General features: G+C 35.6%; 2 protein-coding genes across 3 annotated transcripts; one reads left to right on the forward strand and one right to left on the reverse strand.

The window, feature by feature from the left end:
• On the reverse strand, positions 1 to 26573 carry LOC140776379 (LEC14B protein-like). 2 transcript variants are annotated; one of them, XM_073120061.1, is made up of 10 exons: positions 26492 to 26573; positions 25149 to 25662; positions 24894 to 25013; positions 24001 to 24078; positions 20313 to 20489; positions 18449 to 18526; positions 7915 to 8090; positions 1009 to 1173; positions 607 to 667; positions 1 to 359 (listed from the first exon to the last, which is right to left on the reverse strand). In XM_073120061.1, exons 2-10 carry the CDS (start codon positions 25533 to 25535, stop codon positions 192 to 194), a joined length of 1410 nt encoding a protein of 469 aa, XP_072976162.1. In that variant the 5' UTR covers positions 25536 to 25662; positions 26492 to 26573; the 3' UTR covers positions 1 to 191. The 2 variants fall into 2 exon arrangements, with proteins under 2 accessions (XP_072976162.1, XP_072976161.1); XM_073120060.1 differs by having other exon boundaries at positions 25104 to 25662.
• Positions 11767 to 18084, forward strand: LOC140775605 (uncharacterized). The gene is made up of 5 exons (XM_073118987.1): positions 11767 to 11874; positions 14713 to 14842; positions 15916 to 16617; positions 16708 to 16838; positions 16942 to 18084. Exons 1-5 carry the CDS (start codon positions 11767 to 11769, stop codon positions 17356 to 17358), a joined length of 1488 nt encoding a protein of 495 aa, XP_072975088.1. The 3' UTR covers positions 17359 to 18084.
• Positions 26574 to 27110: the final 537 nt, after the last annotated feature.

Below are 27110 nucleotides of genomic sequence, written 5' to 3' on the forward strand. Positions count from 1 at the left end.
ATTGTTTATTTACTATACTAGTATAATGAGGCTTATAATAGAATAACATTATTCTTATATAGATAGATATGGAGTCTTGTGTAGAGTAATATGGGACTACATAAATATACAGCACTATAGACAGACAAATAGACTGCAATTTAGGATGATGGCAATTTCAGACCTTTTCTTCAGTAGAACCATTGGATCAATCATTCACTATCATCCACAGCCGGAACTGCACTCTTCCCTGACGATTCCCATCTAGCAATCAGACCGTCCCAAGAAGAGCTGAGAAGCATAGGGTAGTAAGGATGCCAACTGCAATCTCTAACGGTCAACTGATGGCCCTCAAGCCTTGCAACTTGGTCTCCAGTTAGCTGGGACAACGACCAAGACAATTGTGCTTAGCTAGACTTAAATGAAGTTAGACGGTCACATACAGTTTACATCATGGTTGAGATAATTATCACTAAGCTGTTTGTACACCATTGTTTGGAGTTAGTTCAAAGAAATGGAAGATCGATACATTTGCAATTATGCACTAAAATGGATAAGTGAGTTTATTATGCTTTGGATGTAGCAAGAGTGACAAAGTAATAACTTCATAAAAGGGAGACAACATACCACATCGTAAATATAGACTGAAGAGTCATAGGACCCTGTATAGATGTATTTCTGGCCCGTGCTGAAACAGGATATAAAAGCAAATGAGAAGTACTGATCTTACTGAATGAAAAAGTCCCCAAACAAGATTAATTTCATAGCCTTGATATATGAATGTAGTGAGTGCTATTAACTATTTAACTGAAGGCTCTCAGTCTCCACATAAAGGATTAGTCTAGTGTTGGTGTTGCTATTTGTAATATAAAAGCAGGGGTTGTCAATAAAAAGGATTTGTCTAGTGTTAATTATTTAACTGAAGGCTCTCCTCAGTCTTCCACATAAAGGATTGTCAATTTACTCTGGGGGTCTTAATTCTGAGACTAGTTATTTCTACAAAAGATAAATATGTGACGAAAACTTAACCTGTATGAAGGAGAGAAATAACATCGAATTAAAGTCCGCAGGACTTGGTGACCCTGATATGAAGATACTGATTGATCCTTTGGATGTCTCAGATGCTTATACTGCGCTGGATACTGCATGTATCTATAATCCCAATCCGAAGTTCTTCCTCTTGTTCCTCTTGTACTGCATTAGGAAATGTTGGCAATTATATAAGAAGCCTAGCAAACCTCAATGAAGGAACTTCATTATATAGAGATCTTCAAAATTTAATCCAAAATCATTTAAGAAATTGGACTTGACAACTCATTCTAGCATCCAATGTGCAAAAAAGCTCTCTTCTTACAAAAGCTTTTTTAATTTAATAAATACAAAACCATCACGTGTTCAACTATCTGTTCCCACAGGTGATAGGATCATAGGATTGGCAAAAATTTTAAAAAGAAACCAAATATCCATTAACTACAAAGTACTAATGCTACAATAACACATTAAATAAAAAGCTTGATTTACATTAGGTAAATTAGGAGAATCGTCAAAATGACAGCCCTGATCCACAGGATTAAGTCCTGTAGAGCAGATTGATGGAATTTCTATATATCAGAACTCTGGTGAACTGTGCCTAGCCATCCTGGATATACTTGTGTAAGGTCTACTTAAGTTTGGAGTATTGGAAAACCAATGACTCAAAAGCTTGAATGGCTACGTAATGGACTAACAATGTATTGCATGACTCAAGCACGCCCTCTCAGGTCCATTCCCTATAAACCATACATGGATAAATGATGGATAAAAGGGAATGTGGTCCTTCCACGTTGCAGCAGAATAGTTAATAAAAATAGGGAAATCCTAATCAAGAGCCACGATTTGATAAAGTAACAATTTTGTCTTGTTCACCACAAAGGGAATAACTGAATTTCCTAGCTGGTAGAAACCATACTATAATCAATTTGTTCACGACGGTATCAGTGCCCCACCGAATTTGATAGCATCTCTTTGAGAAACCATAGAAGTACACTAGTAAGGTTCCCAGTATCGGGATCGGGATCGGTACTGGCCATCCAGAAAAACGATACGTATCGGCCGAAAACATTATTTATTATATGAAATTCTAAATATTATTTAAAAATACAAAAAAAAATGACAAAAAAATAAGAAAACAAAAATTACTCACATATGAAGTTTAAAAACTTAAAAAATGTATTAACTTACTCAAAATTTAAAACTTTGATGAATACCGAGCTGGTTCTTGTAGATTTCTATATTCTTTATTATCATAATCATCATAAGTTTATAAATATTAATGTCTGGGATCTGATGTTCTAAAAAGTGATTCCATCATACTAGTCATATTGTATGAATCTTGTTGTGTAACTTGCGTCTAAGAAGAATAATAACCAGCATTTGGATCTTGTGTCTGAGAATACTGAAGATACTGAGGATAATAACTAGCATATGGATCTTGTGATGGCTCCAAATAATAAATACTCGATGTACCATAATCATAGAAAGCAACATTCTCATGACGACGTCGCTGATATGTATATACATCCTCAGTTTTTCTATCTTCAATCCTTATGCTTCTTTGACTTTCCTTAACAAATATAGATAGGACGATCTCACCACCGTATATATCATCAGGACTATGACTAATACTAGTAGGTATACTATCTCTTATTGTTGAACAACTCGTATCAGCCTCTGCTCTTGTCGTGGTCTCCCCCAATATCTCATCTAACCATGGGTTATCTCTGTCATCTAATAATATGCCCTTTATTTCTCTGAACTATGGAGTCAAGATGTCTTCTTCATCAAAAACATAATTTAAATCAATTCGTTGTTCATTTTTAGCTTTTCTTCTTAAATTTCTCTCCCTCGATCTCATATTACAATGATAAAAAACTAACTTCTCCAATCTTTCCATTGTCAATCGGTTACGTGTTTTTGTGTGGATTAAGGAGAAAGTAGTCTAATTTCTTTTACACTATGATAAAAACACAGTTTGACTTAAAATCTTATTTGCTATTGGTGTCAAATTTGGTGCCTCCTCCTATCCGTAGATAGACCACCATTCAGCTGGAGTGTTATGAGATATAACTACAGCAACTTTAGTAGTACTGAATTTTCCAACTCTCAATCTATATCTCTCCATCTGAAATCAGAAATATATTATTGCATACTGATTATATTAGAAGTTAAAACTTGAAACAAATAATAATAAAATTATTTAATTGAATCATAACTTACTTCTTTATCATAAATGATTTGTTTGTGAATATCGGGTTCAAACCTGCTGATTACTTTCCTAACTCCTAACAAGACTTTACTATCATATTTAACATTTGTAGAGAATTAAAATCTTAGATTAATAAAATATCTTGTAGAAATCTAAAATTTGTAAGCATTCAAGTTTTTAAATATTCATAAATAAAAGTAAATTAGTAAATTAAAACTTAAAATTTAAAAGTATGTCTACCAACAGCGTGTATATTTCTATGTAGTTGCTCGTTCAATTTAAAATCAATTATCTTTCACCACTTCCTATAACTTTGATCCATATTTTTTTTATTGATTCTTTTACTATATCCATTGCCTCATATAAGAAACTCATCTTAGACTTGTCATCACTGTCTACAAGTCTTAATATTTTGACAAGAGGCTCAAATATTGCGGTGGCAATTATAATATTATCCGAAAATGTATTTCCAAGAACCATATTTTTCAAAGTTTCACCTAAAAATTTATATTTTGGTTTCATATTCTTAATTTTTATAAACCACTCCTATGATGTAAACATTTGCATAATATCATCCTTATAGCGTATAATGCTCTCAAAGGCTAAAAAATGAGTGGCAAATTTAGTGACGCCGAGTTTGATAATGCAATGTGCAGCACATGACGTCCAATATAGATGAGGTCTTTTTATTATAAGTAAATTTTCAGCAGCTTTATAATTAGCCTATTATCAGTAACCATTTGGACTTCTCTTTTTTCACCGATTTCTTGTACCACCTCATTCATCAACTGACAAATATAATCTGTATTTTTGAAATAAGAAATAGCATCCACAGACTTTAGAAATATTATCCCCTTGTCAGAGTACACTAAGAAATTAATTATATTTCTTTTGTTTTGTATACTCCACCCATCACATATCAGTGTACAACCAAATTCATCTCAATACTGTTTAAATATCTCATACGAAGATTATCTACCTCTGAGTCAAAATATTTAGTAGCAATATCATTTGAACTAGGAGGCGGAACAGCAAGCCCTACTGATTGTATAGCATCCACCATAGTGTGATAATAAAGACTATCAGCTACATTGAAAGGAATATGGTTGTAGAAGAAAAATTTAGAGATAGCCCTACCAATGTGTTTCTTTGCATTTTTTATTTCTTTGAGAGCTGTCTTGATGGAAGTCTGTGTACGACCCCTATTTTTTTGAAGATATGTATTTATTGGTCCAATATTTTCAGACTCTGCTATAATACCAGGAGTCCTATAGGTAGAACTGATCTAGAATATTACCCCCATATTCTCTCTCTCCTTATATATTAACTGATCTAGATATCTGAAAGTTACCACTAGCGCTTCTTCTCATCTCTTCCTTTTCTTTATACATATTCCTGCTCTCTTTTATTGCCTTCCTCATTTATCTCTCCTCCTTATCCTCCTCACTCTGCTCACTACTATCATTATCAATGTGTACAGGATTATGCATTAATTCTTCACGAACCATTAACTATCTTTGTTGTGTAGATTGTTTATCATTCTTTTTGCTAATTAAATGAGCCAACATCTACATTCTAACTTCTAATGACACTTCAATGCAAGCTGCTATATTTTCTTATCTTTTAGCTAAATGTTCCTTCAAACGGCTGACACCACCACTCATTTTTTTCCTACACCAGTTGTATTTAACACGTCTTTTATCTTGCCTAATAGTGCTCCAATATTGCCACCTACTGTTGGTATCATATGACTTCTCTTTTGGAGCCATTGATATTTTAACTCTGCAACTAAAGAACATAAATAAAAATTAAAATAAAATATAAAATAATTTAAAATTTATGAAAATAAAACCCTCTCAATTTTTTTTCTTTACTTCTTTCTAATTTTTAGTTTCCACCATTCTTAGCCTCTCTCAACATCTCAACTCTCAAGTTCTCAGCAGCAGCAGGATGCTGCAGCTTGCTGCGCACCTGCTGCTACTGTAGGTGCTGAGCAGCATAAGCAGCAGCAGCACCTGCAGCAGGTGCACAACAGCACCTACCTGTGCACATTGAAAAAAAGAAAGAAAGAAAGAAAGGAATTAGAAACTAAAAAAAAAAACTCACTTAAGGTCGTCGGAGGTCAAAGTCATCGGATCTTTGTCGAAGAACGTCGCTGAAGGTCGAGGTCACCGGAGATCTACTCAGTCACGGGTGAGCAAGAGACCCGTGAGAAAGAGAAAGAAAAGAAAGAAAGAGAGAAAGAAAGAAAATAGAGAGAGAGAGAGAGAAAAGGGAGAAAGAGAGGTAGGTGGGTGGGGGGACATTAATTTTTGATGTCCCCCGGGTCGGATCCGACCTGTTCCCACCTGTTTCGGTTGAAATGACCAAAACCCCAGTTGAAACTGGGAACCTTGGTACAGAGGGTTCTCCATGAGAGCATTTGAAAGGAGCTGCAACTCTTTAAAGTGGAGAATCCCGGGAGCATGGGGAAAAAGAAGCCGAGAGACCACAAGAAAGGCAGGAAGCAAAGCAAAGATGGAGTAACTCTGACAAAAATGGGATGTCTGAAAATGTTTTGTGACATTGTGGCCTTCGGAAAATTAATGGACACAGAAGGAAAAAGTCTTGGAACTTGGAAATGCCATCATTGTTATACCCAAAGGTGAAAGCCAAAGAACTTGTGTGGCTTCTACAGAATGTGTAACTACACTAGATGGGCAGTCCCGTCCCCCTCAAACATAAGAGATGTTTCGAACATTGAAAAGGAACAGGAAGGCCACCCTTAATTCTACCAAGAATGAAGCCGATGAACTTCGAAAGTAAAAGCCACAGATTCAAATTGATTACTAATGGCAAGGACTGGTCTATCTAAAATAGTAGATTCAAAAGCATGTTAGGAGCTCTTCCACTTAAAATGAGAATAACATCCTTAGTAATTGATGATCTCGATAAAAAGAAAATCTTTGAGAGCTTACTGCAGAAACTAACACTTCTAATCACTCTACATCCACATCTCTATCCTCTAAATTGGATCCATAAGCAGATGCAAAAGAATAGACTAACAAAATACCACCAAATTTAACAAATGAGTAAGGTCACTAGTAAAGTGAACATTTCTTAGGACATCTCTAAAGTAATCCTTAGGAATCCTTGAAGATTTGCATGTCTATTTTAAGAAGTTAAAGTACCATCTAGAACAGCAGTAAAGCAATATCTCTAGCTGGATGTAGATTCTCATTTATCCAACCTGCTATTTATGCAACACAGTCTTAAATAATAAAGATAAAAAAGAACTTCAACAAGCTCCCTAAGTGGGGGTAATTAGGCCCAAGGTTCTAAAATTCAATACTGAGATCGGAATCGGCTATTAGAAAAAAATAATACATATTAGCTGCATCGCCTGTATCGATTGTATCGGCCTCTTGTATCAGATCAAACTATTTTTTATTACGTAAAATTCTAAATATTATTTAGAATGCAAAAAAATTCTAAAAATTTATAAAAATAATAGAAAAAAAATAGTTACATATGAAACCTAAAAACTAAATAAAAGGGGAAAATCTCTCTAAACTATTATTCTATAGCAGTAAAAAAAAGGGGAAAAAAAGAAATGAGAAAACACTCATTCTAGTTCACCAAAGTGTGGACTAACTAGAGAGGCTCACTAGTTGACCACAGAATGAGCTTGATGAAGTGTGAGAGTAGAATGAGAGTGTGAGAAATAGAGGGTAAAAACTAACAATTTTAAAAAAAAGACGGTTAATAACATCAATTACTAATACCTCCTACTTTAGATACATGTTATATTCAACCTGAATCTTAAAAAGAAAAAAAAAATTCAGTTGATGCAACCAGGTCCGGATTAGCCGATTTTGGGATCCATGATTAGGCCTAATAGTATTGTATCAAATGACATCACCCTAAATATGATCCTCTAAAATATAGATGTGCATTGACTATCATGCATTAACTGGTGTGCCCTCAAAAATAAATACCCTTTATCTCTAATGCATTTCCATTATTATTTCAGCAAGATCACCTAGAATATATTTTCGAGTCAAGATTTGAGAGGGCACCTGGAGGTACATGTTTAAGACTAGGCATGACTTGTTTAAATGGATAATTATGTCATCTAGGCTACGCCATATACCTATCACTTTTTAGCGTAGACGAATGGTGTTTCTACTTTCTATGCTTCAACTTTCTATAGTGAAGACAACCGATGATTTCAAGTTTCTGTAAGTGTCCTAGACTACCCAGGTCTCTGATAGGCCAAACTCAATTTAGATGGTCCACTGAAACTGTGAGCTAGCCAGAGTGAGTAAACACATCATGTCTGGTTTGTTTGTTATTGATACTTTAACCATGTTAGATTGTTGGTGACAGTTAATATATATTGTGAAGATATGTGGGTTTCGTCTTAACCTGATCAGACAGTTAACAAGTTTAAATCAAGTAGCCACCCTTAGTTTGCTTATGACAATCTTCAAGTTATTAGAATGTGGGTGTGGGTGAAGTGCTGTGCAACATTGCTGTAAGTTTAGAAGCATGATTGGATCCAAAATAATCGCATACTTCAGAAAGAATCATGCCATAAAACAATATCGGCATAGCACTTCTTTTTGACCAGTCTAAGCAAGAAAGTTGGGTTAGGGTACAGACAACATATACATACGAGTGGATAAGGATACAAGGGATATAGTACATACCAATCAGCACTAGAGGACATCTTCCTGATGTCCCACATTTTAATAGTTTGGTCTTTTCCATTGGAAATAAAATAATGACCATCTTCACGGCTATCAATAAATGTAATACCTTCCAAATGTCCAATCAATACTCCAACTGCTTGTCCTTCTGCATTAGAGCAACGCCTGTCCCATACCTGAAGACTACATAAATTATACCATGAAAATGAAGATAAGAGAAGCAGATCTTATATATACAAAGAGAAGAAAGGTTTAAGTAATTGATACATGTTACTCTGGTCTGAAGATCAACTTTAAGAATAACAATAGCAAATTCTCTTTATCTAAAAGGGCTTCATTCACGAGGCTCTGATTAAAGCAGGTTTGGGAGAAGATAGTACATAGCTTTAGCCCTATTGCTTGAATATTTGTTTGACTCTAAATCAGTCATTCACTTCAGTAGTATACTGGCTGCAATATGTTATGATACACGACAGTTGAATATAGTAACAAAGAAAAATAACAACCTTCAGGAAAAAGCAACAAGGGAAGAGACACGATTATCTTCAATTCTTTATCCTACATTTCCAGAAGCAAGAGTATAAAAAGAAATTTGCAATTAGCATGCTTTAAGTCTTTAAGATAGACATTTGAGAAGACCAACTTTATCTAATACCTATTGCATGTGTTGCTTTCCTAGTGGCATCCATCCAAATATTATACATGCATCATAGAAAAATAAGTGGAGTTGTGGACTTTCCACTTTATCTTTATAGACTATTGGCATGTACACTGTACATCTTTAAAGCGGAACTCAATAGCATGACATTATAAAAATGTGGGAATTGCTGAGAGTAGAGCAATTTATTGCAGTTGAAGGATCTAGTGAAAATCGAGCATAAGAACAGTATGTCATCAGCTGATTCTAATACACAGCTATATGACCTTAATGTCCATAAGATTGGCACTTCATTTACTGATTCCTCTCTGTCTAACACTTATATTCTTGCCATATAGTTTCTAGCTAAATGAATGAACGTTCATTGGCTAGTGAATTAATGATGACAATGGTTAAGCTAGAGGAAGATAATACCAGATCTCTCTCAAGAACCAATATATAAATCAGGTATTAAAACTTTTCATTGTTAAATTCTTTGTGGTCTATATTGATGATATTTTAGTATGTACTTGCACAGAGCACAGAGATTGAGCATGAAGGAATTTGGGGAAAGTTTTACTTGTCCCACGTGCTATGGGACTATAGGTCAATTTGAAGAAGGCGTTCCATGTTAATGAAAGTAAGGTTAAAGAAGTACATTAATCATTAACACCAATTGTCGTCTGTCAATTATGAAGCTGCCGCTCGTCTACCTCGTGTCATCGGTACTAGGCTCATGTACCGGCCAAAGCTTTACTTTGTTGGCCTCATGTCGTAGGTACTCTCCCTTTAAGTCCTCATGGCTTGGGTGGTTGTAGAGATGAGCTCCATGGCTGTCGATCATGGAGTAGTGACTATCGGTGTTGATCGCTCGCCGTAGATGCCTCATAGGGTCGGTGTTGTTGCAAGGGTGGTGGAGAGCTTGCGGTGTGGCCGGTGGATCTCCGACAGTGGTGATCGCCAGTGGCCTCTCTCTCTCTCTCTCGTCGATTGCCTTGAGGATGAAGGCAAGGTTGGGCTCGGGTTGAACTCGAGCCCACCCTTTTTGTATTTTGGATTTGGGTCTGGATTTCAGATCCAAGGACTTGACCCGATCCAAATTAGTAAGTTAGCCCGCAGCACAATCCATGATTATTATTAGGTTTGGGCGTTGGCCCAGCTTAACCCTTTGGGCTTTAAATAGCCTATTTTAACCATTTAATTAGTTTTAAAGTTCAAGAATCATGATATTGAATAAATTAAAATATGTTATTTATTTATTATTAAAGGTGGTGAATTGAATAGATTAAAATATGTTATTTATTTATTATCAAAGGTGGTGAATTTTCTTGGCACGAGGATCAATTCATTTAAACTCAGGTGAATAGGTTTGCTCCCATTTTTATCCGTCTTGTATTTTATACTTTTTACATGATCATATATATTTATGTATGCAAATAAATATCTTATTTCTATGTGCTAATTAATTATTATAATTCTGTGCACAAAATATATGACTTAGTGCATTGTTATACTTTGTGCATATAACAATTTTAATGATCATGAATATTAGTAAAAAAATATAATTAATATTTGGTATGACTTAGAGAATAGTCCTAGTATAGATCACGCGACTATCTGTACTGACTTAAGTCTACTTGAAAGTCCAGGAGAAAATTCTATTTTAAATCACTGAGATGCCTTTTTTAGGTAACTTTGGCGGGATTAGAGAACAATCCTAAGTTAGATCAAAAGACTTCTTGTAGTAACTTTAGTCTCTTTCAATGACTAGTGAAAGAGACAGAGAGAGTGTATCACATAGTGACACCTCTTGGTGACTCTTAAAGGAGGAAATAGGGTACGTGATAACACATTCTGTTGACTTCAACTAGATTAACTATAAGAAAAAGACTCGAACATCATCTCAAGATGACTTCTTATTGATATGGATTCATCGGGCATTGACTCAATTGAGACATATAATATTATTATTATTATTAAGACAAATTCAATATATTGATACTAAGCATGTTATTAGATATGACTTACTTTGTTATTACTTATACCGTTATTATTATTACTGTTGTTATAAGCATGTTTAGTGAGATTATCATTTTTATATCGGTGGACTTCGATTTATTTAAAGTTATGTTTATAGATTTAGATTTATTTGGCTTTTGAATGGATTTCACTGACTAAGCTATAGTTGTTGACTCATAGAATCCCTCATCTAACATTTTAGGTACTAGTCAACGTAGCGATTGAGTGAGATGCATTGAGACCTTACCTCCACTAAGGATTTACCCCTTTTAACTTTCAGTTCTTTTAGTCTTTATATTTTAAACTATCAGTTAATTTAGTTCAGGTTAAAGACACATTAGTGGTACCATTGGTCATTTTCATTATTATTGGATTATATTTATTAAAGTTAGATATCTATATTAAATTATCATCATTGTGGACTTAAAAAAGTTGTTTATTAAGACTTCGTGAATCTCAAGTGTATTGAGGTACATGACTAGTCATGATTCCGATTTCGGCTCGTAATATTCAGGTCTAAGTTTACCAAGATTTGACAAATTATTTGAAGTTAAATGTGATGCTTCAGTTATAGGAATAAGAATCATTTTATTACAAGTAGAACGAATAGTGGAATTCTTCAGTGAAAAGCTTAATTAAACTCAAAAGAAGTAGACAATGTAAGAAAAGAAATAAAATTAGAGGGTCGCACGTGTAGTGCATGTCCCCTCCCTTCCTTTATCCTTCGCAGTTACGCGACGGAGGAGAGGCCAAGATTCCAGCCACTCCGAATTCGAGTTTAATCCCAAATAAAGATTCAAAAACCTATCCTATTAGATCAAAACCCTAGTATTTTCTCATACGCTATCTCTCTCTCTCTCTCTCTCTCTCTCTCTCTCTCTCTCTCTCTCCTCTTCCTTCCCGTCGAAGCACCCACCGTTGAATTAGAGTGCCGAAGCACTGCTAGAGTGATCGAAAACCACTCAACGACTCGTCGGTCAGTCCTTTCCCATCCCTCATAATTAATTTAAAGTTAATAAGTTAGAATAGAAATACCTATTTTTTTCTGGGGTAAAGCAACATCGTCGGTGAATCGAGCCGACCGGCTGCTTCAGGTCATTGCCACTCATGTGCCAGAGTTTCGTGTCGTTGGCCTCGTGCCGTAGACATGCTACCTTGGAGCCCTCGTGGCTCGGTTTGTGGTAGAAGACGACTCCATGGCTGTCGACCATGGAGTTGAGCTACTTGTCGTCAATGATGGCTTCTCTTCCACCTTGCGTAGTCTGCGTGGTCGTGAGAGTGTTGGGGAGCTTGGGGCGTTGCTGGTGGACCGTTGATAGCAGTGGTGATTAGCGGACTCTCTCTCCTCTTCCTCGCATCGATCACCGGAGGGAGAAGATCTAGTTGGGCTCAGTTAAACTTGAGCCAACCCTTTTATTCATTTTGCGGTCCAAAGTCTCGACGTGAACTACCTTAATGGAGGGTGGGCTATAGGTTAGCCAGCAGTCCAATCCACTATGATTTGGTTAGGCCTTGGCACAGCCCGATTAATAGATTGGTGTGGGCTGCGGGCCAACCACAGCCTAGCCCAATCTAATGGGTTTAAATCAAAGTATTTTAGCTATTTATTTAGCTTTAAATCTTAGAAATTATGATATTATTTAATTTAAAATTTGTTGTTATTTATTATTAAAAATGATGAATTTAGCACGTGGACTAGAGATTTAAAATTTTAGTTATTTAAATTAAACTCAAGTGAGTGGGTTCACTCACATAATTATTCTATTGTATTTCGTATCTTTTGTTAGACCACGTACTTCTCTGTGTATAAATTTATTTATTATATTTTCTATGTGCAATTTATTTATTATAATTTTGTGCGTAGAAATATATAATTTAGTGCATCGCTATACTTCGTGCAATTTGTAAATTTTAGTGGGAAAAAATATAACTGGTATTTGGTATGACTTAGAGAACAGTCTTACTAAAGATAGTTTGCGACTTTCCATGGTGACTCAAGTCTAACTGAAAGTTTAGGGAAAATCTTACTTTCTGTTAGGGTACAGTCTCAGGTTAGATTGAAAGACTTCCTAAGGTGACTCTAATCTCTCTCAACGGTTAGTGAAAAAGATATAGTGTGTTTATTATATAGTGACACCTCCTAATGATCCTAATCGAACTAATTATGAGAAAAAAAATATGAGCATTATCTTAAGGTGACTTCTAATTGATATGAATCCATAGGATATAGACTCAATTGAGACAAATGACATTATTATTAAGAAAAATTTCAGTATGTTTGAACTGAGCATGTTATGAGATATAACTTTCTGTTATTATTATTATTATTATTGTTATTATTGTTACTTTAAGAACATGTTTTGTGGAATTGTCATTCTATATCGTTGGATTTAGATTTTATTTAAGAATTTAATTAGCTTTTGAATGGATTCTACTCACTGAGCTATAATTGTTTGCTCATGAATTTTTCCATTATAATATTTTCGGTAATGGTCAGCGTGATGACTGAGCGAGATACGCCGGAACCCCACCTCTACGTAGAACCTACCCTTTACCTTTTCGTTCTTTTGGTCTTTATGTTTTAGACTATGCTAATTCAATTTTCTTAGGGACATATTAGTGATGACATTGGCTATCTTTATTATGATTGGGTTAAATTATATAAATCAAATTCTTTATTTTTATTAATTCTTATCATTGTGTAAGACTTCATATATCTTAAGCGTATTAAGGTATATGGCTGATCATGATTCCGATTTCGGGGCATAACAAACAACATATGAACAATAATTAAATGTCATCATCAAGAGCATTAAATAATGGGGGAATTACTTAAATTTATAAATAATAAACATAAATTAACAGAGCGCATGTCACTAGTTAGGTTTCACACAAAAAGAGTAAAATAAAGTTGTAGATGCTCTAAATAAAATTATCAAAGAGCCCCAATATTATCTCATTGCATCCAAAGATTATTAGGTTTAATTGTTTAAAAGAGCTTTATGGGAAGATGACAACTCCAAAGTGATCCGGAAAAGTGTAAGGCTAGACAACCTACAGGTGGTTTCCAGATGCACAATAATTATATATTCAGAGGTAATATTTTATGCCTTCCTCGAATTTCTTTGCCAGAAAAATTCATCGAAGATTCACATAGAGGGGGTTCTAAGTGAACATTTGGAAAGGGACAAAACAGTGGCTAATCTCGAAGAATGACACTATTGGCCTCGATTGAGATGTAGGTTGTGAAAAAGCTTTTCTATATGTCAAACTGCAAAAGGTCAGTCTCAAAATACAGGTCTTTATATGTGTTTATTCGTTCCTAAAGCTATCTGGAAGGACTCGTCTATGAATTTTGCCTTAGATCTCCCTCATACACAACAAGAAGTAGACCCTGTTATTGTTATGGTTGAGAGATTTCTCGGAAGTCACATTCTATTCCTTACCGGAAGACCTCTGATTATTCTTTCCTTAGAATTGAGATTACTAGACTTCACGGAATTTCAAGTCAAGTACTTCTGGTCATGATTCAGAGTTCCTGACTCACCTCTCTATGATGAACAATCATAAGTTAAAATATTCTTTCCCACTTGAGTGCTAATTAAACACATCAGGGAATTAATTCAGCTCAAGGATTCCATACTTGCCTACTCTGTTTATGAGATCCTGTGATGACCTCAAATTCATATGGTTTAACATCTTGCTTCTGTATCCATATCATCTAGAGTACTTCAGCAGTTCTGTCCATAATTCTCAGTTTCGGCCGATCTAGATCCCAGCCGAAACCAATCGGTTGATTGGTTTCGGTTGGGGTTTCGGCCGTTTCGGCCGAAACGGGTGGGAACGGGTCGGATCCGACCCGGGGGACATCAATAATTGATGTCCCCATCCCCACCTGCCTCTCTCCCTTTTCTCTCTCTCTCTTTCTCTCTTTTCCTCTCTTAGTCTCTTTCTCTCTTTTCTTTATTTCTTTCTTTCTCTCTTTCTCACCGATTTCTTACTCTCTTTCTCCCCGGCGACTGAGTAGATCTCCGTCTCTCCGGTGACCTCGACCTCCGGCGACGTTCTCCGACGACCTCGATCTCCGGCGACCTTCGGTAAGTTTTTTTTTCAGTTTTTTAATTTTTTCTCCCCTGCTGCAGCAAGGTGCTGGCTGCTGCAGCAGGTGCGGCAGCACCTGCTGCCGCAGCAGCAAAGTGCTGCTGCACCTGCTGCCGCAGCAGCAAGGTGCTGCTCTCTGCAGCTGCAGTTTGCAGCAGCAGCAAGCTGCAGGTGCTGCTTATGGTTTTATGCAATTATGCCTTATTTTAAATTATTTTATATTTTATTTTGATTTTTGTTTATGTTTTTTAGTTGCAGTCTTGCAGAGCTAAAATATCAATGGCTCCAAAAGAGAAGTCATATGATACCGATATTGGGTGGCAACATTGTAGCATTATTGGGCAAGATAAAATGCGCGTTAAATATAACTGGTGTGGAAAGGAAATGAGTGGTGGTGTCAGTCGTTTGAAAGAACATTTAGCTGGAAGACAAGGAAATGTAGCAGCTTGCACTCAAGTGTCTTTGGAAGTTAGAAAACAGATGTTGGCTCATTTAATTGGCAAAAAGAAGGATAAACAATCTGCACAACAAAGAGAGTCAATGATTCGTGAAGAATTGATGCATAATCCTGTACAGATTGATAATGATAGCAGTGAGCAAAGTGAGGAGGATGAGGAGGAGAGACAAATGAGGAGGGCAATAAAAGAGAGCAGAAATATGCATAGAGAAGAGGAAGAGATGAGAAGAAGCACTGGTAGTAACTTTCAGAGATCTAGATCAGTTAATATACGAGGAGAGAGAGAATATGGGGGCAGCAGTTCTACCCATAGAACTCCTGGTGTTACAGCAGAGTCTGAAAATATTGGACCAATGGATACATATCTTCAGAAAAAAAGGGGTCGTACACAGACTTCAATCAAGACAGCTCTCAAAGGAATTAAAAATGCAAAGAAACACATTGGTAGAGCTATCTCTAAATTTTTCTTCTACAATCATATTCCTTTCAATGTAGCTGATAGCCCTTACTATCACACTATGGTGGATGCTATACAATCAGTAGGGCCTGGTGTTCCCCCTCCTAGTTCAAATGATATTGCTACTAAATATCTTGACTCAGAGGTAGATGAACTTCATACTTATATTGAGACATTTAAACGGTATTGGGATGAATTTGGTTGTACACTGATGTGTGATGGGTGGAGTACACAAAACAGAAGAAATATAATTAATTTTCTTAGTGTACTCTGGCATGGGGACAATATTTTTGAAGTTTGTGGATGCTACTGCTCATTTTAAAAGTGCAGATTATATTTGTCAGTTGATGGATGAGGTAGTACAAGAATTTGGTGAAAAAAGAGTAGTCCAAGTGGTTACTGATAATGGGGCAAATTATAAAGCTGCTGGAAATTTACTGATGATTAAAAGACCTCATTTATATTGGACGCCATGTGCTGCACATTGTATTGATCTGATGTTAGAGGATATTGCAAAAGAGCCTGAAATTGACATGGTCATATGTGAAGGTCAAAGGTTAACAAATTTTATATATAACCATGGTTGGGTTCTTCATTTACTCAGGCAGATGACTAGTGGTAGGGAGATCATCAGACCCGGCGTCACTAGATTTGCCACTCACTTTTTAGCCTTGGAGAGCATCATGCGCTACAAGGATGATATTATACGGATGTTTACATCACAGGAGTGGTCTATGAAAATTAAGAATATGAAACCTAAAGATAAATCTTTAGGTGAAACTTTAAAAAATATGACTCTTGCAAATACATTTTGGGATAATATTACAATTGACACCGCAGTATTTGAGCCTCTTGTCAAAGTATTAAGACTTGTAGACAGTGATGACAAGTCTGAGATGGGTTTCTTATATGAGGCAATGGACATAGTTAAAGAATCAATAAAAAAAAATGTAGGCCAAAGTTATAAGAAGTGGTGGAAGATGATTGATTCTAGATGGAACAAACAACTACATAGAGATATACACGCTGCTGGTAAGCATGCTTTTAAGTTTTAAGTTTTAATTTACTTTTATTTATGAATATTTAAAAATTTGAATGCTTACAATTTTTAAATTTTTACAGGGTATTTTCTTAATCCAAGATTTCAATTCTCTAAAAATGTCAATAATGATAGTGAAGTCTTGTTGGGGGTTAGAAAGGTAATCAGCAAGCTTGAGCCCGATATTCATAAACAAATCCTGTGCGATAAAGAAGTAAGTTATGATTCAATTAAATAATTTTATTATTATTTGTTTCAAGTTTTAACTTTCAATAATCAATATAATCAATAAGCTAATAATATATTTCTGATTTCAGATGGAGAGATATAGATTGAGAGCTGGGCAATTCAGTACTGCTAAAGTTGCTGCAGCTATATCTCATAACACTCCAGCTGAATGGTGGTCTATTTATGGATGGGAGGAGGCACCAAATTTGACGCCAATAGCAAAGAAGATTTTAAGTCAAACTGTGTCTTCATCACAGTGTGAAAGAAATTGGACTACTTTTTCCTTAATCCACACAAAAACACGCAACCGATTGACAATGGAAAGATTGGAGAAGTTAGTTTTTTGTCATTATAATATGAGATTGAGGGAGAGAAATTTAAGAAGAAAGGCAGAAAATGAACAACTGATTGATTTAAATCATGTTTTTGATGAAGAAGACCCCTTGACTCCATGGATCAGAGAAATGGAGGACAAGTTATTAGATGACAGAGATAACCCATGGTAAGATAAAATATTGGGAGAGACCACGACGAGGGCAGAGGCTGGTACGAGTCATAGTCCTGATGATACATATGGTGGTGAGATCGTTCCATCTAAATTTGTTGAGGAAAGTCAAGGAGGCATAAGGAGTGAAGACAGAGAAACTGAGGATATATATACATATCAGCGACGTCGTCATGAGATGCATTTTGATTCCTATGATTATGGTACATCGAGTATTTATTGTTTGGAGCCATCACAAGATCCATATGCTAGTTATTATCCTCAGTATACTCAGTATTCTCAGACACAAGATCCAAATGCTGGTTATTATCCTCCTCAAACGCAAGTCACACAACAAGATCCAAATGCTGGTTATTATCCTCCTCAAACGCAAGTCACACAACAAGATCCATACAATATGACTAGTATGATGGAATCACTTTTTGGAGCATCAGGTCCCAGACATCAATATTTACAAACTTATGGTGATTATGATGATGAAGACTATAGAAATTTACGAGAACCAGCTCGGTATTCAACAAAGTTTTAAATTTTGAGTAAGTTAATACATTTTTTTAAGTTTTTAGACTTCATATGTGAGTAATTTTTGTTTTCTTATTTTTTGTCATTTTTCTAAATTTTTCTGCATTTTTAAATAATATTTAGAATTTTATATAATTAAAAAATAGTCCGATCCGATACGAACGGCCGATACGGCCGATACGGCCGATACATATCGTTTTTCTGGACGGCCGATACCGATCCCGATCCCGATACTGGGAACCTTGGTTCTGTCAACAATAAATTGTTTCATCTCAAAAACAACAAAGTAAAGAAAGAAAGAACCGCTTAATGCAGTGAAAAATATCTTCCATGCATTGAATCCAAAATTTATTTGCAACACAAATGAATATATTACTGTAATGTCTTCATTGATGACACAAGAAATTGGACCAAGAAGGTAAATAATATATCAGAAATTCAATAACAGGCCCTATGTAACCTTAATCCTTCATAAAACTGCTCAGATTCCAATTAGAAAGCTATTCTTACTTTTGTAGTTTGAACATATCTCATTGTTTTACCATGCAGAACAAAGTAGCAAAGATTACCTTGCACAGATTATCGTCACCTCCAGAGTAAATGATATGGCCAGTTTCATCAGCAAATGTTACTGTGTTCACATCAGACTGGAAATATAAAGGAAAAGAATAGAATCTCAGTTATGATAGAAATATGTACTCTCGTACATAATAGTGACATGATGAATAAAACTTTCCTACTGGCAGAGAAGGAGAAACTTTGACTGAATATGAGTATGGTATCTATGATCAATTGGATTTTATCTGTTTTATGGTCTGTTATCACCTTCTCTTTCATAGTGAACATCCATAAAAAAAAATTTAGTGTGTCAGGATTCTAATTATAGGTTTAGTTAGTTGACATGAACTAACCAAACATTACTTAGTTTCTACATAATACTATAACTACTAAATATGTTATAACAACTAGGCGGCTGCATGAGGCGCTTTCCCATACACTGTTACTCGCAACATCACCTCTTCTTTCCAATAAAACTACCATTCTCTAAATATTTGAGCATTTACTCTTTTAGAGTAATTAATGAGTTATCGTAATATTAAATCAGAGATGCTGAGTTCGAATCTTGTCATGCTCATTTGTTATTTAAAATATAATATCTACATCCATTTAAAAAGTTCACTTCAAAGGCCTATCAAAATGCGTCAACCCAAAAATGTGAGGGAATATTATAATATAAAATATAAATTATTATTTTCTAATAGCTTAAGTTTTTAGAGTAGTCAGTAAATTATCAATTACGAAGTCCTAGAGCTAAAGGTCACCAAGAATACCTAAGATGACCAATTTTGCTCACATTCAAGCATGTTTGCTGCCGAGCAGTATTCAAATCCAAAAATGCCTCAAGCTGAATACTACTAGTAATGTGATGTGAGTGGAATTGCTGCAACAAGGAAAGCTAAGAGCTTGTTTTCCCGATTTAGGACTCGCACAAATAGTAATAGCTTGTCTTTGTTATCATTTTGGACTCAATCGCCTATCCTTTGAGATAAACACAATAATACCAACATAGCTTCTCTTCAACATCCTAGAAAATGCACAAAGGGCCTAAGAAAATCCATGTACAACAATATTGAAGTGATTTCACTTCTTTAGGTTGACAACATCTATTAGTGAGATCATAGTTCTCTAAACATTTTTATATTTTGGTCCAAAGCAAGGTAAATTCAACTTAAGTCAATATAGCACGCTTTGATAATATATTATATAATTCCTGTACTAGCATTTCAAATTCAATAATCTATGCCATTATTTAATGAGCATTTGGTAAATCAGTACCTTTGCCCTTTAATACTCCTGCTACAAGTTGATTAATAGTGATGAATCTTGTGGAAGATAAACCCTACAGTCTACCCAAAAAGATGGGAAGAACATGCAAAAGTGAATGTACACAATTAAAATCCAGCAGGAGAAAGGCCACGAACGATTATGAATCTCATACATATCTCTTGTATTTTGATCTTTAATAGCATCTTATTATGTCATAGCTTTATCAAGATGTAGCTCTTCCATATCTTTCATGAAACTATTTTCCTACCTAATTAACACATTACAAAATAAAAATAAGCAACTACAAACAGTTTTGACGAGAGGCTTGTTCTTGTTTTTGTTGTTGGAAATTAACCTAACATCATAAACAAAATCTGAGACTAAAGAGTGAAATCAATGACACAGAATATTCAACAAGTCGAACAGTTAACAGGCTAACTCTTCCTTAATAGGCCCACTAGTACCATGCTTCTTGAGAGTTGCTGATAGCCAGATATATACATGCTAGTCTAATTTTCTTAAAGAAAAAAGCATCACATGAAATAAGCATCATAAGAAAATAGATTTACATACAATTTTCATTCCAGTAAGATAAAAATTTCATACCGAATGAGCTGAAATACGTGATGTTGGTTTATTTGCTTGAAGGTCGTAAACATAGATTGAGTTGTCACTGCTGCCAGCAACAATTTCTCGGCCATCAGATGAAAATTTTACAGAAAATATACCAAAGGAGTATACCACATCCTCGTGAACAGAGAAATCTAGGCCATCATGAAGGTCCTGCACAATGATATTGATGAATCTAATCATCTTAGTATCATGTTATCTAGGTCAGCAAAAATCTACTCACTGACATTGACATGCATCCAGAAAACAATGATAAAGATTTTGACAGTTAAGACACTCAATACAAGGAAAAAAAAATTCATGAAGATGTAAACATTTTGGAATATATGAACAACCTGAAAGCAGCCTTTCACCATATATACACAGGTAAACTTTCCTGATTGCGCAGGATAATTCTGTGAGCCTGCTAACTGTAGTCCATCAGTGAGTTGAATTACACTTAACATTTAGTAACCAGAACTTAAAAAACAAATTATTGAAGATCATGTGCAGTGCATGTAGACCTCCTTCCCTCTCTTTTGCCCAAAACGCGACGAGGGAGGTGGTCGTGATTTTCTCGGCTGCGATTGGCGGGTTCCTTAACAACAAACCCTAGAAAAGCCCAACTTATAAAAACCCTAGAAAAGATTCATATATTGATTATTTTCTTTCTCAAATTCAATAAGATCTATTTGATATTAATGATATAATGCAATCACTCTTTGGAGTATCAGACCTAGATATTATTATTTTCAAACTTATGGTAATTATGATGATGACCACAGAGATTTATGAGAGCCAACTCGATATTAATTGAATTTTGACTTTTGCGTATGTTAGTATTTTTATTCAATTTTTAAGGCTCATATGCGAATAATTATTATTTTCTTATTTTTTTGTCATATTTTCTAAATTTTTCTACATTTTTAATTAATATTTAGAATTTTATGTAATTAAAAAATCCAATCCGATCCGGGCAATTGATAAGGCTGATACATATCGTTTTTTCGGAAAGTCGATCCCGATCACGATTCCGATTTTTTGAACCTTAACTCGAACTAACTTATTTCATTTAATAATAATATTTTCATCTAATACAATCAAAGTCAAAGGGCATTTTGGTCCATTAATTTTACATATAATCTATTTTCCTCTAAAACCATTATATTTTTTGCCTTTTCAAATCACATCAAGGGTAATCATTACACTCTTAACTAGTTCACAACCAATCTAAACCATAATTAACAAATGGGGCTAGCTAGCCACATTCAAGTCTTAATCTTAAACAAAATAGAGCCTAACAATTTAAGCTTTGAGATCAACTGGTTATCTAACAACGAATTAGACCTAGGAAGATGGGATCAGCATGCAAGCTTAGTTAAACTCGATGAAGTATGGATCCTAGAGCCTGGGTTAGGACAAGGGTGCCAAGAGTTGAATTACGGGCTCAAACTGTTGGGATTCGTGGTGACTCATGAAAAGTGATTATATGAAAGAGTCAAACTCTTAAGAGCAAGTGGAGATCAGAATAGAAATGGGGCAAAAATCTTGATAAAAAATATTGAAATAGACTTAAGGAGTAGTAGTTGATGTGAGGTTTATATGACTGTTGAGAAATTAAATGTGAGAATTTAGTCTCATATGGTAAAGAAGGAAAAAAGTGAAAGGGTTGATCTGCTGATATAGAACTTTAAATTCTCACCTATCAATTTATCCTAAGGAGTTAGGCAAATGACATATTAAAATGCAGGGCCAACATTTGGGTAATTTTTAAGAGTTGACTTGGGTTGTAAGGTTTGTGTTAAGTAAGGTTAGCACTAGGGGTGGCAAAATTTGACCTGACTAGATAACTCAATACGATAATTCGACTCTTAATCAGGTTTGGATTTAATATAATCAGGTTTGAGACGTAAATGGATCAACTCGTCTAACCCGTTTAATAAATGGGTTGTGTTCGGGTTTATACAACTGACCCGTTTTGACCCGTTTAAGTATACGGGTTGGATCAGATCAACCCGCCAACCCGTTTATATATATAAGTAACTAAAAACCCTAACCTAATCCTCTCTCTAAAATCTCAATCTCTCCACTCTCTAGCTACCTCAACCTTTCAAAAGGAGAAAAAAATTTCTCCCCCATCTCTCTCTCCAGACGCGACCATCTGTCACCGCGTGTTCACTCCCCGTCTCCATTTGCCGCGATGCTGTCGTCTCCGCTTCTCGTCTATCGCTTGTTGCCGCATCTACGCTCCCCGTCTCTACCTGCCACGGTGTTGTCATCTCCACTCCCCTTCTCCGCCTGTCGTCGCATCTTCGCTCACCATCTCTACCTTCCGCGACTGTTTGCCGCCTGTTGCGATGCCTCCATCCCTGTCTCCGCCTGTCCTCCCTTTCTCTCTTTGGTACATTTACTCTCCTCCAACTGCCTCTTTGTCTTCGGCCACACCGATCGCCTCTCCTGCCTCGTCTTTCTTGGCAAATCCAGAGCTCTCCTCCATATGAGCCAGGTCCTGGAGCCTTGCCTCTACCACTACTACTTCGCCAACTCTAACAATGCCTCCCCCATCGGAAACTAAGCCAATTTGAATTTAGTTTTACTAAATATTCTCATAATAATGTAAATTTGCTAGATTTGTGTAATTGTGTGATATTCTTTTTTTGTCTTTGTAAATGGGTGTTGTTGTGTAAATGGGTTAAATGGATGTAAATGAGTTAAATGGGTTATATAGATGGGTTAAACGGGTTGTCAAGTTAAATAAATTGAATAAAAAATATAACATGTTTATTAAATGGGTTAAATGGGTTGTACAAAAAATATAATTTGTTTATTAAACGGGTTAAACGAGCAATGTCATGTTACCCGTTTAATAAACGGGCAGTTTTCGTGTATAGAAAAATTGACCAATTTATTAAACGAGTCGTGCTCGTGTTAATACTATCTTGACCTGATCCAAACTCGAACCCGGCTAACCCAACCCGATTGCCACCTATTGTTAGTAGTGTCAGTTGGCACGACCCATATCAACCAGCACTTGCTTGCCTACAGGGGTACATGCCAATCGGCATGGGTCAAGTGATACTCCAAAGCCTCCAATAAGCCAATAACCATTAAGGTTTAGCATTTTGTTTCTTTATTTGTCACTTGTCATGTTTTCTAAATTTTTAAAAAAATTTCTACATTTTTAAATAAAAAAATCCAATCCGATTTGGCGACCGGATACCGATACAAAATCATTTTTTCAGAAGGCCAATCCCGATCTCGATCCTGGTTTTTCGAACCTTGGTTAAAACTTAAAAGACAATGATCTTTTCCCTAACAAAGCAACAAAGCAACAAAGCTTGTTCTAAGTAAAAACTTAAAACATGATGATGTTTTTCCTTGACAAATCAGCAACTCCTGTTAGAATGTAGAACACTCTCTTTTATTTAGCTGGCATCCACCAAAATTTTTTTAGCATGAATAGAGGTTATTAAAGTTCAGCACAAACAAACAGGCCTCCTAGTAGTTGTGAAATCTAAATCAAAGAAATGAAGATGTCCTTGTACATGGGGAAGAATATATAAGATTATAAGAGAAATGCTGAGTAGGGTAAAGTGTTAAGAACATTTAAGAAAATTGGCATCATGGATTTAAATTGTGGTTGGCTTAGTTAGGAAAATCAGAGTCTGTAGAGAAGGTAACATACAGTAATATTAGCATGTGACTCCTTTGCATCAGTTCCAACATTGACAATGTGAACAACAGGTGACATGCTGGAATATACCTGCAGTTTTTAACAGTGGTTATAATTAAAAATGCTTCACCAGATATTACAAGTACATTGCATGACAAAATAAGATCTAATGATTGATGATTATCAATATTGATGCTTGACAAGGTAAGGCTGGACATAGGATATCATCTAACCAACAAAGGAAAATTTTAGCTGCTAATAACTTGTCTAAAAGTAATATTATGATATCCTAAATCCTAATAGAAATTGCCACCTGGTCACGCAGAAGAGCAAAAAACAAAATGATTATAAGTTTAAAACATCATGCTGCAACTATATTTTATAGCACATCTCATCCGTGATTCACCAAAAGGAATGATTGTTTCGGAATACATAGTCAAATATTTTGGTTCTAAAGAAAAAAATAATGGATTTGAATAGGTATCCGTGACCAACATTCAGTATCCTCTTGCAAGAAATTTTCTCTTCATCCCTAATTTAGTGGTACTGATAAGAGGAATTGAAGATATCATAAAGCAAATAATATCCAACTAATGCAGATGTCTAAGCATATCTGTCTTTTTGAAGGAGATGTTGCCAGAGTAAGTTCAAGATCTCATCTCAGTGTGTATCCAATGGTCACATTTGCATTATACAAACCAAGAGATAAAACAATACGTTGCATTTGAACTGCAAAACTATTGACAGCTAAGAAATTATACTATGAGAGAAATAACAGCATAAGTTGTTTATGTCTATGAATGACTAGTCATTATTTTGTGGCCTTTCAATAGGATAGGGGACATATTACTCAAAACAAGATAATAAAAGAAGCACATATTCATTGAAGTTTTCTGGAAATTTACAAGATAGTGCATATCAGGAGAAAGGGATGTATCTGTTATCGTCCATCGCAATCTTCTTGCAAGGACATCCTTTTTCAATTTCCATCCATTATCTACATCATATATCCTGATGTGGCTACCCTGATTAGTAGTAAAATCACAAGAAGGAAACCAATGACTGGTTAGATCTGTGACAAAAAAATATAGTTCTATGTTACATTAAATATTCACCGTCCAATGTAAAAAGTTACTGTTGCATATCCAAGATGAAAGCACCTGAAATCCAGCAACAAAAAGTGATCCATCTGCAGAGAACTGAGAAACATATGCTCGTGTGTCCATTTTATCCATCAGCCTTGGACCATTGACAGGCAAATAACGACCAAGAACATGTGAGCAATCAGCTGAAGAGAATTTCCCTTTTCCAGAGCAATTAACCTCTCTACCTGACAACATCCTGGTTGTTGATATTGGCATAGTCCGGCCGATACCAATGCCCTTACAGGTACATTCACTAGGTTTTGATCTAAGTCGGGTGAGATGAAAAATTTCATTATCTAATCTGAAAAGTTCATGATTACTTTCTCTCGAGCAAGCTCCATCATCAATCTGCTCACAATCGTAGACATAGTCTGTCTCCATCCTACTCATACCATAACCCATAGCCCTCTTTGGCAGAAGACGTCACTTAATAGGAACCAAATTGAATTTCAAATCTTCAAAAATTCAAATTTTGCCAGTCCTGCACCGTGCCAATATTGCTGGCTAACTTTTGATAGTCGATAATAGCCTAAAAATTGAATTTTCAGTGATAGTTAGTTAAGATATAGCATATATTTGCAGAAAGAATGAAACGTCTAATCATTAAATTGGACAGGTTTCAATTCCTATTTTCTTTGAATACACTTTTCCAATACTTTGTTGGGATTTGATGCGATTTCAGAAATAAAGGTCGGAATTGTCATGAATTGTCAACTTTAATTCATTTCAAAACAAATGAAGCTAAATTATACTTAATTTGTTTCTAAGCTTGCAGATGTCAATTGCCTTTCAAAATTGATTGGACTCTTAATTGAAACCAGCCGAAGCTTACTGATATTTGCTGCACACTGACTCTGAAAGTAAAAGCAGCTTGTTGACAAGATCAAAAAAGTTGAAGGTGTACAAGTAGAAAGAACAAGAACACAAGCACATCTTTGTTTTTTTTTCCTTTTTCTTGTTCCAATTACAAATCATAGTACCTTACTTGATTCAAAGAAGCATAATTTTTATAACTGAAAAAAAATAACTTCCGAAACATCCCAACTCATTTCACTTTCCCATCTCTCGCTACCAACCGCATTCTGCTATCATCAAAAGTCAAAAGCCGAAGCAGAACGAACACAGAGCCAAGTTTTTAAAAATGTTAAATTGTCCCCCCCCCCCCCCCCCCCCCCTCCCTCCCTCCCTCTCTATCTCTCTCTACAAACCTACAAACAAGAACCCAATATTTAAGCGCCTTTGAGCACAAATATTACATCAGGAATAAGCAATACTAGTAGCGATTTCAACTTTACATTGAATAGCTTCCAACGTTCAAGTGATACAAAAAACTTGCAAAACATATGAATCTCCATCACCTTCGGAGGCGTTGAGCGAGTTCGCGAGGAGAGGATTTGGGTCGCGCGCGGATGATTAATCGAGGCAAGCGTTAATATCTGGATAGAAGATAACTTCGAATCCAGAAGACAGGCACTATTAATTCCACAACATATGATATCCATAGGTTTGGGGAGTTTTTGGAGGAGTTATTGATTAAGCGAAAGAAATAAGCAATGAGCAAAGGAAAACGATCCACGTCCGAAGGTTCGGCGGTGAGGTCGTGAATTAAGGATCGGATACATGGCCAGGCATACGAACTCAGTCTTACAACCGTAGTAGTTGTCCGTAATACTTTTCCCTTGGTCAGTGGAAATATGTAGCGATTTTTTCTTTTTTTTGAAAATTAGACCATGGGTTCATTCTGAAGAGAAAGCAGACTACAATGGAAGTCGGACGGTGGATCTATCCACACTTTGCTACCCGCTTTACAATTGCAAACTTTGCTTAGTTAGCTAAAAAATTGATACTTTTGCTAGTGTAGCAGATCCGGATTGAAGGAGTTTCACTAGTCCTTTTGCATTCATTGACTATAGGAGCAATTAACCTAGCGGGTGGGGTCACACCTTCATCACAGTCGATAGCTTTGTGTAAAGTGGC

The sequence above is a fragment of the Typha angustifolia genome, chromosome 14, assembly GCF_048772165.1.
Source record: "Typha angustifolia cultivar Huaian chromosome 14, ASM4877216v1, whole genome shotgun sequence".
NCBI classification, from domain to species: Eukaryota; Viridiplantae; Streptophyta; class Magnoliopsida; order Poales; family Typhaceae; genus Typha; species Typha angustifolia.